General features: G+C 44.5%; 1 protein-coding gene across 1 annotated transcript; it reads right to left on the reverse strand.

The window, feature by feature from the left end:
• Window positions 1-925: 925 nt before the first annotated feature.
• On the reverse strand, window positions 926-18,714 carry PLIN2 (perilipin 2). The gene is given in 10 exon segments (XM_031037423.2): window positions 926-1,231; window positions 1,234-1,344; window positions 10,693-10,983; window positions 11,645-11,779; window positions 13,217-13,398; window positions 14,252-14,537; window positions 15,325-15,407; window positions 16,832-17,027; window positions 17,112-17,163; window positions 18,539-18,714. Coding segments are annotated over 9 exon segments (1,341 nt in total). The 5' UTR covers window positions 17,142-17,163; window positions 18,539-18,714; the 3' UTR covers window positions 926-1,204.
• Window positions 18,715-19,595: the final 881 nt, after the last annotated feature.

Below are 19,595 nucleotides of genomic sequence, written 5' to 3' on the forward strand. Positions count from 1 at the left end.
AGTTGGGAGTCCAACTCTTGGTTTCTGCTCATGTCTGATCTCAGTGTCAGGCTGCACACTCAGTGCGGAGTCTGCTTGGGACTCTGTCTCACTCTCTGCCCCTCGCTCCCTCTCTAAAATAAATAAATAAAATCTTACTATATATATAAAGAAGGACAAATTGTTGATTCTTTCCCTTTATTTAACAGTTAACAGGGTTTACTGTCATCCCCTGAAGGTGACCAATTAAATTGTTTATATGTATAATGATATATTTGGACATTTAAGGGGGGTTCAATCTATGGCAATTATTGTCCTTATAGAAGTTCAAATTGTCCTATCTCTAGACAATGGGAAACTCTTCAAATTGGTTTTCTTGTCATCTGGAATAGCAAGAAATTCAAGGATCATCTTGTATATTTTCTGCCTCAAACCTGGAATCAGCCATTTCTCCAAGAAGCCCTAATTTCTTTAGTGGGAAAAGGCATTTCAAAACTACTATTTGGACACTAGGGATGCTCACAACTACTGGGTCAACCATTGTTTCTACAATTTATTTAATACTTATTTAACACTATTCTGTGCCAGGCATTGCTCTAAGCTTTTCACAAATGTCAATTTGTTTATTCTTCATAACAAACCCTACTATTATACCCATTTTACAGATGAGGAAGTAGAGGTACAAGGAAATTAAGTAACTTGTTTAAAGTCACACAACTAGTAAGTGGCAGAGCCAAGATTAGAACCCACAGTCTTTACTCATTGTGATATACTTCTCCTAGTTGACCTATTTTCAATCAGATGCCCACCCCTAGACTAGAAGAAACAAACAAACAAAAAAAACCCTAACCTGCAGACCTACTGAGACACCCCCATCCTGGGAGGCCAAAAATAAAAACAGAAGTGTCCACTACATCAGTATTAAAAAAAAAAAAAATCATTCTGATTCAAGATTATACAGCATAATTTTTATTATAGGCATTTCAATGATTAAATTTTGAAGAATTACATGAAATTACATATGCTGCAAGACTAGGATCTCTTACAAATTTTAGACCAATAGGAGTTTCATTACAATTAAGACCAAGTAGCCAAAAAAAAAAAAAAAAAAAGGTTGTAACCCACAAGAGATTAATCCCCAAAGCCTCAGGAATAAACACATGAGCAAGCATGAAGTTTAATGTGACACGAATTGTGTATTCAGCCAAAAGTATTTTCCTGTTAGTTATTCAGCGTTTTGCCCTGAGAGGACTCAGGGCCATTAGCATGTGAGTGATCTGATGATCCATCCTCTTCTTCCAAAGCTATAATATCTGGAATTTCATCAGTCTCAGATGTCAAGTCTATGGCAGTGAAATCAAATGCCTGAAAAAGAAGAATCTTGGATATTAAAACAAACACTAATGAAGTGCGCTGTCAGGTCCAGCTCATGGAGACACAACTGCATGTGAATGAACCTTACTTTCTCCATAGGTGTGCTTTCTGACAAGGTGTTTATAGTCTTATTCCCACAATTCACTCATACTATAAAAGCACTGGGGAAACTTCTCTTTGAAAGGAAACTAACTAGTGTGGAACCTACCAAATGAAAGCGCTTTTTTTTTAAAGATTTTATTTATTTATTTTGACAGAGAGAGACACAGTGAGAGAGGGAACACAAGCAGGGGGAGTGGGGGAGGGAGAATCAGGCTTCCTGCGGAGCAGGGAGCCCGATGCAGGGCTCTATCCCAGACCCTGGGACCATGACCCAAGCCGAAGGCGGACACTTAACGACTGAGCCCCCCAGGCGCCCCTGAAAGCTTTTTTGAAAATACAAAATATCAAGCCTTTCTGGTTATTCATCTATTAATCTACTATTCTATTAAAAACAGTAATGCTCCACTGTTCTTATAAGTCTGACTTACAAACATAAAACCTTTGGGAAATGTCTAGGAACTGAGGAAGGAAAAGGTATTTTAATAGTTGAAGTAGCCATCACAGAGTCCTAGTATTCTCTGCAGAGGCAAGGCTTTCAGGGATAAGAAGTTCTATTAACTCTTCCTTTACCTGAAAATCTGATAAGCTAAGTGATGTTTCCTAGCCAACAGCAGATTAGAAGCAGAAAATTAGTGAGGTCTAATAAATTACTAAAGGCTGGAAGCTTGACAGCAGAGAAAAAGGTTAGCTAATCCCCTAAAAGAGGCAAAATAACTAACAACAAAAATGCATCAAAACAGAGACAGAGGGGAAGGAATGAGGAGTCATTGTTTAATAGGTAAGAGTTATGCTTGGTACGATTAAGTTCTAGAAACGTTAAGTGGTAAGGATGGCACAACATGGTGAAGGTACCTAATGCCATGGAATTGTATGCTTAAGAATGGCTCAAATGGTAACTGTGATGTGGTGTATATCTCACAATTAAATAGTAAAAACAAAACAAGAGGAAAAACAGACAATAAGAGGGAGTCTTGTTTATTGTACTTTTCCCTACGAACTCAGATGCTCAGAGAAATGTCTCGTCTGAGTACAAACTTCTACCATTTGTTCCTGAGGCTCTCAGTCTGGGCAGATCTAACTGCATTCTAGCTATTTATGGATGTTGACTTTGCAAATATTCAATGCAACCTGACATCCACAAAGCCAATAATGCTTTTCCAAATTCATTCAGAACATCAGCCAGACAAGCCAACTATTGCAAGTTTAGCCTTATTAGTTAAAAGATATGCCTGACTTTCTCTCTTCTGAACTATCTCTACTAATTGTATGTTTTAACATTAAATATCATTTTATTTGTTTTTAACAAATATGCAATAGAACAGGAAGCTACAACACAAGAAGATTCAGGCAGAGAAATTTTGGGTCCCCAAACAAGGAGGCAAGCTGCAGCTTTCTCCTATCAGAGAGTGCTAGGGGGGGCACCTGGGTGGCTCAGTTGGGTAAATGGCTGCCTTCGGCTCAGGTCATGATCCCAGGGTCCTGAGATGGAGCCCCGCATCGGGCTCCCTGCTCAGCGGGAAGCCTGCTTCTCTCTCTGCCTGCCACTCCCCCTGCTTGTGCTCTCTCTCTCTCTAATAAATAAATAAAATCCTAAAAAAAAAAAAAAAGAGTGCTAGAACAGAAAAAATACTTGCCCTTTGACATCAGTAGACATCAAACTAAATCCCCATCTTACCACCTCTCTTTTCAACCTGTTCCTTACCTCTCACATGAGGAAAATACCTAATTCATTTGGTTACAGATGAAGAATGAAGGTAGAATGAGCCTAACTTGTAAAATGTGCTCAAGAAACAGTAGATTTGATTTTCATTAGTTCCTTAAAGACCAACACAAACACACACACACACACACCCTCCAAAGTCACCTATAGGCTAGATAACTGTTGGCCTAAAGCAGAATTTTTTGCAGAAGTTTGGTGATCCCACTCTCAAAATTTTAGGAGAAAAGTTTTCAGCACTACCGTAAAAAAAAAAAAAAAAATCCCTCTAGTAACTGAGATGCTTTAGAAGAGCCATATGGGGCGCCTGGGTGGGTCAGTCGTTAAGCGTCTGCCTTCGGCTCAGGTCATGATCCCAGGGTCCTGGGATCGAGTCCCACATCGGGCTCCCTGCTCCTTGGGAGCCTGCTTCTCCCTCTGCCTCTCTCTCTCTCTCTCTCTCTGTCTCTCATGAATAAATAAATAAAATCTTTAAAAAAAAAAAAAAAAGAAGAGCCATATGAATAATTCCCCTTCCACAAATTCAGAATGATCCAGAGTGTCTAATTTCTATTAAGTTCCTGGCTATCAGCAAAACCTACTTGGCGGCTGTGAATAAAATAGAGGGTGGGGCAACCAAGAGGTAGTCACAGTCCACCAAGTTTCCAAGATGAGTTTAACGGAAAATGTCGTGGTTGTACCTGACCATCTACACGAGGTTTTTTACAAATGTGGCACAAGAGAAATCATTTCACACATCTATAAAATAAATCCCTTTTTCATTGACATGAACAAGTGTAGTCTGGACCATTGATGGAGTGTAAGGAGTCTCTTACAGAGAATGCCCCCTCAGGGATAGAGGCCAAACTCAGAATCAGATACTTACTATGAAATTAATGAGATAACTACAGTCCCTCCCTGAAAGGACAGGAAGCCAGCAACACATCCTTTTCAAGAAAACCAAGTGACCGTGCTAGGATTCCTGTGACCCTGTGTACCTTTTGCTGTGTACCTTTTGATTCCCATATTTACTATAACAACTTTCCAGAAGGTGGCGCTACACATATTGAGGATAGGTGCCATTTTCTAATTTGCCTCAAGGTGGCCTACTGGTGGCCTGGGGTCCTGGATAGGTGAGACTATTACAGAAATAAAAACATTGGCACACCTGGGTGGCTGAGTCAGTTAAATATCTGACTCTTGATTTCAGCTCAAGTCATGATCTCGGGGTCCTGGGATGGAGCCCGGGGTCAGCTTGGTGCTCAGTAGGGAGTCTGTTAGAGATTCTCCCTCGCCCTCTCCCCACCCTGTGCATGTGCTTTCCCTCTCTCTCTCTCAAAATTAATAAATAAATCTTAAAAAATAAATAAATAAAAACATCATCTGTGGGAATGTAACTTGCTGGTAAAGGTGAGCATGCAGTGCTGATTAAACATGACACAGAAACTGGGAAAATTGATTTATTTTGAAATAGAATAAGTATTGAAGTACTAATGAAGTGAAAATAAAAACTGAAATTTGTTAGTTAAAAGTAATTTGATATAGGGGCGCCTGGGTGGCTCAGTTGGTTAAGCGACTGCCTTCGGCTCAGGTCATGATCCTGGAGTCCTGGGATCGAGTCCCGCATCGGGCTCCCTGCTCGGCGGGGAGCCTGCTTCTCCCTCAGACCCTCCCCCCTCTCATGTGCTCTCTGTCTCTCTCATTCTCTCTGTCTCAAATAAATAAATAAAATCTTTAAAAAAAAAAAAAAGTAATTTGATATATAGGGCTATGAAAGGATCATGCAAGAGGTAACGATTAGTTCTAACACCAAATATGTACGGTAAACCCTGGTGAGGGTTTAATTTAGCAGAAACATCTCACCATCCATACTAGATGGCATAGGCGGCTTGTTGATGTGCTTACAAGCTAGACAGCCAGGAGCATCTTGGTTCTGCTTTACTTGAACAGTTTGGTACAGTTGAGTACTATCTCCTGGTGCACATCCCCTTCCCTGCTGTAGAAACACCCTCTAGAAAGTACCCTGATGCTTTGTCCTTAGCTAACAAGTCTGTGGAAGTGGCTAGAACTCTCAGCATAGGAAGCAGGTTGGCAGTGATCCCAACAAAATTAAAGTGATTCTTGGTATCCATTGCACACCATTCAACTAGTCATTGCTAGCTCCTGTGTATTCCATTCATTTGAGCAGGTAAATCAAGAGTAGGTCTTAGGACACTTTATGGAACCCACACTGAGGGTCTTATTTGGAGAGAAGGGACTATAGGTAACCCTAGTCCTATTTTTGTCTCAGGTTAAAGTAGTTTCCTGTTTCCTTTGCTTCTCTTAAGAGTAGTTAGTAGACCACCTGCGGTCGAATCACTAGGGATGATGCTTTTTTTTTTAAGAGATGCTTTTAGGTTGTTTTTTGTTTGTTTTTATTTTATTTTTTTATTTTTTTATTTTATTTATTTTTTTTTTAATTTATTTTTTTAAAAGGGATGCTCTTAAAAAGTGCAGATGCCTGGTACTACCACCAGACGTAGTAAACAGATTCTCTGGATGTGGAGCCCAGGAATCTGCATTTTATCAATCTTTCCAGTTGATAATCCCTGGCATAGACAGAGAGGACAGGAGAACGATCCCTGATGTGAGGTTATCCATGCAGACAGTTCACTAGGGCTATTTTATATACGGAGTCAGTCTGATAGATACCTGAGCTACCTCCTCACCTGAGTTTTCCTGTGCCCTAGCATGTGTAGAGTAGATAAAACAACATCTACTCTTTTTAATGCTAGATTTTCATTTAAATGGTTGGAGTCCTGGGATCAAGTCCACATCGGGCTCCCTGCTTGGTGGGGACTCTGCTCCTCCCTCTGCCCCTCACCCTGCTCCTGCTCTCGCTCTCTCTCTCTCAAATAAACAAATAGAATAAAAAATTAAAAAATAAAAAAAGGTTGGCTTCACCAAGTGTTGGTGAAGGTGTGGAGAAATCAGAATCCCCATACCTTGCTGGTAGGCACGTAAGATGCTGCAGCCACCGTGGAAAACAGTTTTGCAGTTCCTCAATTAGACACAGTGACTGTATGACCCACTCACAATTCCACTCTCATGGATAAATCCAAGAGAAATGAAAACATAATTGAAGTGGTAACTATTTCTCCATCATTATCTACATAAAGGTACCAGTTAGTCTCTTCATTATTTTTGTAAAGTCTCAGCAACACTGTCCACTACTTTCCTCACTTTAAGTTCTAGAAGACATTAGAACTCCACCCACCCACCCCCACCCACACACACACAGGAAATATCCCCTAAGTTACCATTCTCTTTTGCTTTGGTCAATAAAACTGAAAACCCAAATTGTTGCCCTGCCATTCCTATACTGCTTCATGCTGAAGTGTAGTATTTTGCAGGTTAATTTTGTAATAAAGGTAGGGAATCTTTAAATTAGCAGCCTGGGGGCCAGAGTGAGGGACAAGTGGTGTTCTATACCTGGATATTACTTGAATATTCATCAACAAGCTTCCCCTAAGACTATAAACATCTCTTTTTTTTTTTTTTAAAGATTTTATTTATTTGAGAGAGAGAATGAGAGAGAGCAAGCACATGAGAGGGGGGAGGGTCAGAGGGAGAAGGAGACTCCCTGCCGAGCAGGGAGCCCGATGCGGGACTCGATCCAGGGACTCCAGGATCATGACCTGAGCCGAAGGCAGTTGCTTAACCAACTGAGCCACCCAGGCGCCCAGACTATAAACATCTCTTGAGGAAAGTTTCTGGTCTTTCCATTCTCCTCAGGGCAGAGTTCATACTTTATACTATTAGAAACTCAAATACTGAATTAAATAATCTTTTTTTTTTAAGAGGTTTTTTTTTTGTTTTTTTTTTTAAAGATTTTATTTATTTATTTGAGACAGAGAGAATGAAAGACAGAGAGCATGAGAGGGAGGAGGGTCAGAGGGAGAAGCAGACTCCCCGCCGAGCAGGGAGCCCGATGCGGGACTCGATCCCGGGACTCCAGGATCATGACCTGAGCCGAATGCAGCCGCCCAACCAACTGAGCCACCCAGGCGCCCTTAAATAATCTTTTAATGTAGCTACCTACACATCTCACAAGACCATCATCCATGCAGACCTCAATGCTAGGTCACTCATGGAGCTGGCGCAGTCCCAAGTCCATGAGAGCCCGGGGAGATCAGGCTGGCAAGGGGCCTTCCTTTCCACACCCCCACATCTACTCTTCCAGGCATCATTTAGACTTCATTTCTTAAAGATTTATGCACAAATATCTATCCTGCTCTGTATTCCTCCTTCACCAGCCAGCCCCATGAGCTAAATGGTATTCTAAGAGGGACAGCTCAGGGGCGCTTGGGTGGCTCAGTCAGTTAAGTGCCTGCCTTCGGCTCAGGTCATGATCCCAGGGATCCTGGGATCGAGCCCTACATCGGGCTCCTTGCTCGGCGGGAAGCCTGCTTCTCCCTCTCCCTCTGCCCCCGCTCATGCCCTCTCTCTCGTTATCTCAAATAAATAAAAGGGATAGCTCAGATAGGCCAAATTTCAGTTTTTTCTTTTTCACTTCATTAGCTTTTCAGTATCTGTTAATGCCTTATCAAAATGGATTTATTTCCCTAATCTTGACCTGATATTATGTGCTTACACCTGGACTGGCAAGTTAAAGATACTTTATGTCACTGCCCCAAAGATGGTGTCCCCATGCCTCGAAGTGCAAAACAGAAAAAGACATCCCATCCTCAAACACTTCACTTCCATCTGTGAAAGCATCACTAATTTTACATTACAGATGAGAAAGCTAAGGTTAAGGGATTCATGGCTAGTACACCATGTTCCTTTGATTTTTTTTTTTTTTAAAGATTTTATTTATTTATTTGACAGAGAGATAGCGAAAGCAGGAACACAAGCAGGGGGAGTGGGAGAGGGAGAAGCAGACTCCCCGCCGAGCAGGGAGCCCGATGTGGGACTCGATCCCAGGACCCTGGGATCATGACCTGAGCCAAAGGCAGACGCTTGACGACTGAGCCACCCAGGTGCCCGTTCCTTTGATTTTTTTACCCAGAACTAACCAGAGTCCATGTTACTATTATTATTGCATGGAAAGAAAAAATCATCTTTGAACACTCAAGCATGCCATGCCAGCCTTCATGCAGCCAAATGTTTAAAAACCCTCCACAGTTACTGTGTTTAGTCAGCTTTTTTTCCTCACAAAAATTGTTCTCCTTGGGAGAAAGTCTGTTAAACTGAAACTGCCAGTTTATGCAACAATAAAGCTGTAAGAAGCAAGAACACGATTTTGAGACATGTTGATGTTGACAACAGAATGGAATGCACATAGGCACAGACTCAAGACACAAGGACAGACAAAACCACAAGTGCACATAGCTCGTGACAAAAAAATGAGGGCTAGTGGTGTTCTTCTGGAAGCTAAGAGTAGTCTTTATATTCTGTCTGGCTCATAAAGAATAGCTTTGAGAACAGTCTCATTTTCTTAAGCAATTCAGTTGGCACTACAACTTTTACGATGGGGAAACCGAAGTTTGTTCAGGATTAAGAAAGTATGTATAGGCTAGGGTATGTGATTTTCCAACCAATTAAAATAAAGCACAAGATACAAGCCTTGCAGTTTTGAGGCAGAGGGGCAAGGTCATGTTCAACTTGGATTCAGAAACTTTAAAAAATTTTTTAAGGAATAGTAAAGTTAAGAGGCAGTTGCTCTAGAAAATGCCAGTTACTGGGAGCAGACAGGCGTGTGAATGGATAGCTTCCATCCTAGAAGCCCACGAATCATGGCAGTCCACCTTCCCAGAAACCAGATGCCCCCTGGCTTCAAGCATCTCAGTCCCTCCCTTCCAATTCATCTGAGGATTCCTGGAGTTAAAGGGCAAAAATTTAGTTCTGTAACTTCATAAGCTTTGATAGGTCTCACATCAAAGGTGTAGTTATATGCTGCTTGTTTTCTTGGGGAGAAGGGGGGGAACCTGGGTAGAAAGGGCGGGGGGGGACAGATCTTAGACTTCAGTTCTGCCAAAGGGCAGCCTTGCTAACCTTAATTTAGCAGGAATGGCTAGAAGCATGAAGTTCTACTTTACAAGTTCTAAGTTGTTTTTCAAACAGTTTGGCACACTGCAGTTTTGTCATAAGATTTGTGGAATTTCCTCCTGAGCTGACCAACACTGAGGGGCTGAAGTCTGAACTCACCCTAGGGAGGAAGTTAAGCTTTTCCTACAGAGGGTCCAGTCTTTCTAATTACTCTCACCTGGTCTTCTAAAGGTATCTCACCAACTAGTGTGACTTTCTCCCAAAGTGGCAACACAGCAAGTCAAGTCCAGCTGAGAATGGACACTGGCTAGTTGCAGTTCAGGGCTCACACTTTCAACAGCCCTTTAGCAAGAAAGGCCTGCTGCCTTTACGGGAAACTTGTTAGGAGTTCTATCACGTTATCACTTGCTTCCTTTCAGCTTTGATTCCCATTCAGCAAGGCAGTCGGCCACGAGCAGCTTTCTACTGGCTTAAAACCCCCTCTCAAGAGGTTGAGTAAATGGAGAGATAAAAAGGGCGCCTGGGTGGCTCAGTCAGTTAAGCATCTGCCTTCGGCTCACGTCATGATCCCAGGATCGAGTCCCGCATCGGGCTCCCTGCTCAGTGGGGAGTCTGCTTCTCCCTCTGCCCCTCACCCCACTCGTGCTCTCTCAAATAAATAGAATCTTTTTTAAAAATTAAAAAAAAATAAATGGAGAGATAAAGGCAGTAACTGCCACCTCGTAAAAATTCCCGTACGCACATTAGCTTTATTTTGTTGGAAACCTGTTATCAAACACTCCATTCTTAGCACTAGCCTTCCAATGCATTGCTCTGCCAAATCCCCCAGAGGGCCGGTTGGAATTCACGTTATGTGTATTAATAACCCTGTCACGCAAGCCAAGCAGCTCTATGAAAGCAACACAAAAGCACATGGAACACACAGCATAAAGTTGATCTATTCTGCAGTGAATTTTATTGAATTCATAGGGCGCATTCCTTCATGAAAAAAAAAAAAAAGTTGTACAGGCATGCTCTGTGCGACCAACCGGTGACAGGACCAAATGGGAGCAGACACCAGCCCACACCACAGCCCACAGGAAGTTGTTTTTTATTCAAGACAAACGAACAGCAACAGTGGTAACAATGAATGACACCATAAATGCAGGGAAACTTTCTGGGAGTCCTGGCCAGGCTCTGACCAACCTAGCATTCTTTTCTTACCAGCCAGGAAAAAAGCAGAGCTCATCTGCTAATGCCAAACACTGTAAAGCTCTTAATCCTGTTAGAAATGACTATAACTGAGGACCTTTTCTCTAGCTAGCTGCTTCCCCAATGCAGAGTTGTCTAGCAGGTTAATTTCAACATCACAGAAAGTCTCCTCCAGCTGGCCACACCCAGTCCTGGTGACAAGGACAGCTCTAACGGGTTCTGTGCTCAGGCTGCTGGGCCTCCGGACTGCTTGTGTCCTTCTGTGCACCTTGGTCCTGAGCATTCTGAGACTCGGTCAGCTGCGGGTAAAAGGGACCTACCAGCCAGTTGAGAGGCGTGTTGTTAACAAGATAATCCATCACATCATCTAAAGACTCCTTCATTTTCTGCAGCTGCCCCTTGCTGGAAGTGAGGAGGCCGTCAGACACTTCCTTGAAGGAGGCAGCATTGCGGAACACTGAGTAGATGTCACCAGCCATCACCCCCAGGTGACTGGCCTGATCTTGGATGTTCTGTGGTAACCCCTGGACATTGGACAGCAGGCTGTGGCACGTGGTCTGGAGCTGCTGAGTCAGGCTGCGTGCAATAGCAAGAGTACGTGACTCAATGTGCTAAAAACAGAACGAGTTGAGAAATTAGCCGTGGATCCAACAGTGCTGTTTAACAAATCAGTTCAATTACAGTAAACCGGTTATGTGTCTACTGCGTACGTGGATTCTTTGACTTTTAAAAATCCTCTTAAGAACGCTGAGGAGAGCAGTATTACGCACTTTTCAGGGATACGCATACTAGCTGTTGGAACCCAAAGAACCACCTTCTAAGACCACAGCATGCTACTGTTCTGTCTGGAATGTTAGTGCCCTTTCACCTAGTTTATTCACCCAGCAGATCTCAGCTTAGCACGGAGCTCTCCCAGGACGCCATCTGACTCATCCATCCTTACTCTAAGGCTGAGTTGGGTTCCTTTCCTATGTATTCTCATGGCAACTGTATTGATGCTGTCAAAAAGCAGTACAAATGCTTGTATCCCCCGTTAGTCCGATCTGTAGCCAGTAGGAGGGCAAGGCCCATGTTTCTCACTTAGTAGTGTTGTTACGGGCAACACGTGTGTCTGCACATTTTGGTTTTCTGTCACTTAACCTGGGTACACAGTACTGTTCAAACTTTTGATGGAGAAGAGTATTCTGAGGAATAATGGGAAAATGGAAATGAAAAATTTGGTAAGAACATCCTCAGAAACTACAGGGGAGGACTCTGTCTCCAATGTCTTACCTCAGCACAGTGGGACTCATCTGTATCATCATAGCCAACGCTTCTCTTCCACTCCACCCAGGAGAGATAGAACTTATCCTGAGCACCTTGAATTTTCTGGTTGGCACTATGCACGTTCTTCCTGGCAAATTCAATCTAGAACACAATGAGATAACACAAAGGAACAAACCAGTCAGACATTCAAGTTAGCCTGTTCTCAGATCTAGGACATCAATCCGGCAATATAAAAAACAAGAATTTCCACGAGAGTTTAAGGAGAGACCTCTGCTATCCATGTTGTTATTGTTTTTTGTATATCAGCCAAGTAATGGTAGTTCTTTACTGCCTCTATTTAACTATTAAACCACAGTCTCCAAATTTACCTCCAGTTTAGCACAGGTAAGGCAACTCAAATTTAATACGTATACTCACAGAAGATAAAATGACAAGGAAAAGGAATTAGAACCTCCTCTTCCCTGTTGCAGCCATGTCTTTCCAAGAAGAAACCAGTTTCTAATGGCAGTACGATACACACTATTCTGTAACTTGGCAACTTCAATGGCTACACAATAGCTCTTTTATGATGTAGCAATTTAGTTTCCTATTACTTGACAGGCATTGCTTATAGGGTTTTGCAACTCTGAACTTAAGTGTCGATAGAAAACATTTCCAAAAATAAAACAGCCGAAGGCATAGAAGTGTTTGTAATTTGCCCAGAACTGTCCCTGTATCCCCCAGAAGTGCACAAGTACATGCCTACCTCTTTCCCTACCTCATTACCCACAGCATCAAGCCATCAAGCTTTGCCAGTGTGAGAGGCCAAGAGAAACATCTGTAATTGGGCCCCTCACAGTGAGACTAACATTGCTTCCTAGGGTTCAGCTATCTATACTCGCTTTTCTGTGAGTTGTTTATGTACTCTTTGCCCATTTCTCTACTGGGTTTTTCATTAAGATTAAAATTCTTGGATTTCTGTCCGCAACAGCCAAACTGTGGAAAGAGCCAAGATGCCCTTCAACAGATGAATGGATAAAGAAGTTGTGGTCCATATATACAATGGAATATTACTCAGCCATCAGAAAGGATGCATACCCAACTTTTACATCAACATGGATGGGACTGGAGGACATTATGCCAAGTGAAATAAGTCAAGCAGAGAAGGTCAATTATCATATGGTTTCACTTATTTGTGGAACACAAGGAATAGCATGGAGGACATTAGGAGAAGGAAGGGAAAAATGAAGGGAGGGAAATCGGAGGGAGAGACGAACCATGAGAGACTACGGACTCTGAGAAACAAACAAGGTTTTAGAGGGGAGCGGGGAGGTGGGATTGGTTAGCCCGGTGATGGGTATTAAGGAGGGCACGTACTGCGTGAAGCACTGGGTGTTATACGAAAACAATGGATCGTGGATCACCACATCAAAAACCAATGATGTACTGTATGGTGACTAACATAAAAAAAATAAATAAATTAAATAAAATAAATACATCTTAAAAAAATAAAATTCTTGGATTTCATGACTACATTTACTCTCAGCCCTTGAGATAAATGAACTCACTTTAGCTACCTTTAAATGAAGTTTTACTCACCAGATTAACAGTGGAATGGAGCTGAGAAATGGTCTCTTGGCTTTTCTGCTTGGCTTCTTTAACCCTGCTGAGAGCCTGCTGGTAGGCACGTGCACGGAGCTTGGTAGACAGGGATCCCAGTCTAACGTAGTAACTTGGCTTCTGAACTATATCAAACCCTTCAACTTTTTTTGCTTCTTTTTCTGAAATTAGGGGAAAAAAGGGACAAAAAAACATAAGGGATCCCAGCTAGAACTGATGAGGCGTGGCCTCTAACCTGGATCTTACCTGGTCGATTCTACCTACCCACCTAGCAATTATGTTCTCATTTGCTCAAGACAGCTCCTGCCTGCTGCTGGGCTTGACCACCCAACGCATACACATCACTGCATCTGACATTTTTATCTACACAGGTCTCAATCCGTTAGAGTGAGCTTCTTGGGCAACACAGGATTTGGCACACAGTAGGCCCTGAATGTTTAACCATTTTCTGTAAAGCAGCCCATTAAAGACAATGTATTTATAGAGAATTTCTCGGAGTTCATTTCTCCCCAAGGTTTCCAAACTTACTATGCAGAATTCAATGTGAAACTTAAGACTGCTTTAGCAGAAAGTCTACAGAGATCGAAAGATTAGTGGTTGCCCAGGAAAGGACAGGGAGACTGACTACGGGCAGGCACAAAGGGTCTTCCGGCATGACAGAAACGTTGCACCACTGGATTGTGGTGATGGCTGGGCAACTCTAACTCAGACTCAAACAGGTGACTTTTATGGCATATGAAGTAGATCTCAATGAAGTGGTTTTAAAAGACTGCTTTAAGATATAAACCATTAGCTCAGGACAAAAATCCAATTACCTAGTTCTTTAAAAAAAAAAAAAAAAAATTTTATTTACTTATTTGAGAGTGAGCAAGAGCGAGATCACGAGGGAGAGGGAGCAGCAGACTCCGCTCAGCAGGGAGCCTGGTGTGGGGCTGGATCCCAGGACCCCGGGATCACAACCTGAGCCGAAGGCGGGCGCCTAACCAACTGAGTCACCCGGGCGCCCCCAATTACCTAGTTCTTTCTCCGTGAGAGGGAGGTACTGGTCCACCAGCAACTCCGATCTGGTGAGCGCATTTTCTACTCCGTTGCTCACCAGCTGCATCATCCGACTTCCCAAGACTGTGTTAATGCTGCCATTGACCACAGTCTTGGTCCTCTCCACACTGCCAGTCACCGCTCCTTTGGTCTTGTCCATCACCCCAGTGATGGTGCTGGCCATGGAATCCTTGGCCCCGGTCACAGCAGTTGTCACAGCATCTTTTGCCCCGGTCACAGCACCTCTGGCATTGGCAACAACCTGCAAATAGAAAAACACACTGCTTGGCTGAGGAGCAGTACAGGCTAAGTACTAACTAAGGCAGCCTCGCTGAAGTGCTAAGGAAGCAATCTGGCCCTGTCACTCTCTAGCTTTAGGTCTGAGGCGAGTCACTAAGAGCTGATAAGCCTCAATTTCCTTAGCAGCTTATCTGCCCTACCTGCCGCCACTCAAGGGTTGTTGGAGGAGCAAATGAGGTAAAACGATGTAAAATTTGTTTTAGTATGTTTTTAAACCAGGTGAACGTGTTAATAAGGCAGAAGGAGTACTGTAGAAAAGAATGGCATTTTCCATGCTGACATGCTTATAGTGAGAGTAGCTCACGCATGCCTATGAGCAGACACAGAGGTACCATGCCTAGCTGGCCCGATGCACACAGCCCCACAAGGCCACCACAGGGGCAGAGAGGTTATTCTCCCTCCTACTGGATGTGCTCTCAGATACCAAGTGAGAAAAGATTCTAAACACCACGTCTACATTTCTCTAATGCCACACGAGGGAATCAGCTATTTGTGAGAGCAATATCATCTACAGAGGCAAAACCACAAATTAATAAAGATCAGACCATAAGCATTATAGCCCAAAAGTGGCTAGTTCATCTCTGCGTCTTAAACAAAACCTGACGATAATTCAGCAAGTAAGGGAGTGGCCTTTCCAAAAATACATCCAGGAGGAGAGAATAGTTCCTGTTCATGATATGCACAGCCTGTGCCAAACAGAACATGAAGACGTGTGCAGTGACAAGCCTTAGCACTTTGCCCAAGCTCACCTGGTTTGTTGGCTGATTCAGAATAGGCAGTTTCTCCTCAATCCTGTCTAGCCCCTTACAAGCATAGGTATTGGCAACCGCAACTAGAAGAATCACAAACGGGGAAAATGTTAAGCGCAGATACGAATGAATACATACTACATTAGACCTTGAACCTTTGGCCTTAAAGAATAGCAAGAATGTTGATCTTCATTTACTACACAATGCATCGCCTAGTGTTTCTAGCTCAGCAGCAGGTTGCTGGCAACTGTCTTCTACTGACAGGGAAATAAGGGGGTGGGAGGGAGCAGCGAGGCTGTGACAAGCCAGGTAGGAAGCTGGCTAGGCAGCTTCTTCCTCATCATCTGGTATCTAAGGTTAATGCCAAGAGAAGCCAGGCTTCACCTGAACCATCATTCCGGGAGTGAGATAACCGAAAACTCTCAAAATTAGCATTTCCACTCCAGTTTAATCCCTACCTACACTTAATCCCGTAAGTGGCAGCGTATTTTGGTTTGTCACCAGCGAACAGTATACTAACAGCACCCTGGATCTGCCCAACAAGCCCAGTTTTTAGTCTAAGCTTCCCTTCCAATGATGACTGACCCAAGCGCTAATACCAAGTTCATCTGGGAAGGAGCAGAGTTGGAAAACCGGTCTCTAAAGGTTCCTTATAGTCCTGAAAGTCCATGATCTAACCATTTAGAGGAATGATTTAAACCTGTACTCAAAAGCAGTTAATAACATGAAGACATGGGACCCTTCATACGCTGCTGGGGGGAATGTAAAATGGTGCAGCTGCTTTGGAAAACAGTCTGGCAGTGTCTCAAAAGCTTACATGGTTCTTAGAGGACTCAGCAATCCCACTCCTAGGCACATAAAATGCATAATTCAGTGGCATTAAGTTCATTCACAATGATGTGCAATTATCACCCTATTATTTCCAGAACTTTTTCATCATCTTAAACAGAAACTGGGAGGAGATTCCTTTCCAAGGTGATGAAAAGGTTCTAAAATCAGTTGTAAAGATACTTGAGTACACTTTAAGTGGGTGAACTGTATGGTGTGTTAATCACATCTCAAAGATGTTACTTTTTTTTTTTTTTTTTTAAGACTTTGAGAGACAGAATGAGAGAAAGAGAGAGCATGAGAGGGGGGAGGGTCAGAGGGAGAAGCAGACTCCCCCTGCTGAGCAGGGACTCGATCCCGGGACTCCAGGATCATGACCTGAGCTGAAGGCAGTCGCTTAACCAACTGAGCCACCCACGCGCCCCTCAAAGAGATTACTTTTGAAAATAGGTCATGAGGGGCGCCTGGATGGCTCAGTCGTTAAGCATCTGCCTTCAGCTCAGGTTGTGATCCCTGGGTCCTGGGATCAAGCCCCACATCGGGCTCCCTGCTCAGTGGGAAGCCTCCTCCTCCCTCTCCTACTCCCCCTCCCCCTGCTTGTTCCCTCTCTCGCTGTGTCTCTCTGCTGTCTCTCTCTGTCAAATAAATGAATAAATCTTTAAAAAAAATCAGAACTCACTCTGTGGTTCCAGCTTCTGGATGATGGGCAGAGCACTCGTCACAGCCATGGAAGTGATGGTCTTCACACCCTTCTCTGCCATCTCGCACACAGACTTCAAGCACGGATACTGATCCTTCGTACTGATGTAAGCGGAGGACATGAGGTTGTACGTGGAGCTCACCAACGGTAGGTTGACTACCCGAGTCACCACACTCTGCAACCAAGCAGGGCAAGTGTTAACTCCTTCAAAACAGACAGGGAGGGAAAGGGATCAAGAAACCGTATTTAAAATTCATACCGGTTGTGGATCAACTGCAACAGATGCCATTTTTATTCTTGGAGAAAGAAATCTGTGGAAGAGAAACTGATTTCAGGACACCAGGATAAGACTCTCTCAGATTCACTCCCCACCCAAGTAAATGAGAATTTCAAGAAGAGAAAAATTCAAGATGAGGTAGCCTTCTGCACTTCTCCCCACCCTCTAGCTCTGAGCTCTGCCCTGGGCAAACATGTTCTGAGGCCAGCTTTCAGAAATTATGGGTAAAGTTCCAATAGAAAAGAGGGTCTGAGGGGGATAAAAGCAAAGACATTGCATTGGTGAGATGTTGGTCTTATTTGTCCACCGCCTTTCAAAGAGGAACATCTGTTCACAAAAACATTGGAACCAAGTTAAAATCCACATTATAAAATTTAAAGAGAGGGGCGCCTGTCTGGCTCAGTCAGTAGAGCATGAGACTCTTGACCTGGGGTTGTGAGTTCAAGCCCCATGTTGAGTGTAGAGATTACTTAAAAATAAAATCTGTAGGGCGCCTGGGTGGCTCAGTTGGTTAAGCGACTGCCTTCGGCTCAGGTCATGATCCTGGAGTCACAAGATCGAGTCCCGCATTGGGCTCCTTGCTCGGCAGGGAGTCTGCTTCTCCCCCTGACCCTCCTCCCTCTCATGCTCTCTGTCTCTCATTCTCTCTCTCTCAAATAAATAAATAAAATCTTTAAAAAATAAAATAAAATAAAATAAAATCTGAAAAAAAAAAAGAGAGAGAGATCTCTCAAGTAGAAGACATTTTGACAGGACTATCAAGTGGAAACACTTTGGGGGGATTTATTCCTTCCTTGGGGAAAGGACTGCAACTCGTCTAGGGGAAACTAAGCGCAACAGCTCCGAGAAATCGAGAAACATCCCAGCAGGCTTTTCAGTGGAAATTTAGCGCCTCCAACGACCCGAATACACGCACATAAAACTGCCTCACTGCTAAGCCGCAGAGTGGGAAGGAAGAACCTGCACGGCCCGCTGTCCGCCACTTTAGAGCCGGGCAGCTCACCCTCCGGCCGCCGAGGGTCCCAGTGCTACAGGAAATGAGTAAGAGCCCTTCTTAGGGCGCAAGTCAGGCGCCAGTATCCACAGCCTCGCTGTCGCTGGAACCCCATAATTTGCTAGCTCATTTCCTTTCCAGTAATGTACTTGCGGGACAAATGGAAACTGTTACCCCGCACCCAAGCCCAGAAGCTCTACCCGCACTGCAGCTGCGGGCAGAAGAGCCTCCAAGGCCGACAGCAAAGGCGGACAGCGCAGGCCCGGGAGACCGCCCCTTCCCAGCCCCGACCCGGAAACCGCCCCGAGGCGGCGAGGCGGACAGGCTCCGGGACCACCGTGTTCCAGCCTGGAGCCCCGCGGGCCCCCACCCCACCCCACGCCAGCCCGCGGCGCACGGAGCGGCGCGCACCTACCGACCCACAGCAGCGCAAAGACCACGATCCGGCGAGTCCCACGCGGCGTTCCAAGTGGGGGCGCGGGCGACCGGCCTATATACCCCGCCCGGCCCGCGCCTCCGCAGCACGTGACCGGCGGCCTGGGCCGCGAACCTGCCCCAGGCCCCGCCCGGATGGGCGCCCTGCAGGGGAGAGGGGCCGAGGGGCAGAGAGGCCCGTGGCGGAGGTGGCCGGCGCGCAGCCAGGCCCCGGGGTTTTGCCAAAGGCGGCGGCGGCGTAGTCGCGCGCACCAGTGACCGGTAACCTGTTGATTCCCGTCAGTCCTCGGAATAGAACTGTCTTTAAAATGGAAACCCTGGCTCCTAGACTTATTTTTAGCACGTAAATCACTTCTTAAGTTTTGTGCAATTCTAACCCGATGACGGGCCCGTAGAGCTTCTTTTGTTGCTCTTCTGTCTTTAAAGTCAGTCCTTCGAATGTATTTCTGATTTAAAGCTGAGTCGCAGTGTCCAAAAAGGGCCTTGGAATACCGTGGTTGGTCCCCCTCTTTTTTTCTGAGCGACACTTAAAAGCCCCAACCACTCCGGGATGATAGCTGTCTATGCTGATTATTATGCAAGGTGGCTTTTTTTTTTTTTTTTAATTGTAGGTTGTGCTTTTTAAAAGAAAGAGAGGTAGGAAGGTAAATCGCCAACATTTGAGTTCCAGTTTTTTCACCTTTAAAATGCAGGGACTTGGGCGCCTGGGTGGCTCAGTTGGTTAAGCGACTGCCTTCGGCTCAGGTCATGATCCTGGAGTCCCGGGATCGAGTCCCGCATAGGGCTCCCTGCTCTGCAGGGAGTCTGCTTCTCCCTCTGACCTTCCTCCCTCTCATGCTCTCTGTCTCTCATTCTCTCTCTCTCAAATAAATAAATAAAATCTTAAAAAAAAAAAAAAATGGAGGGACTTGCACCAGATGATCTGAGCAAACAAGTTGTGCAATGGCCCCGGGGCAGCTTAGGAGTTCCGTGGACTTTCCCCCGACCAGCCAGGGGCTGTTGCCGCCGGCCTTCACCCTCTCGCACTCTCCCACGGG

This window comes from Leptonychotes weddellii, chromosome 14, assembly GCF_054177405.1.
Source record: "Leptonychotes weddellii isolate Sample4059 chromosome 14, ASM5417740v2, whole genome shotgun sequence".
Taxonomy (NCBI): Eukaryota; Metazoa; Chordata; class Mammalia; order Carnivora; family Phocidae; genus Leptonychotes; species Leptonychotes weddellii.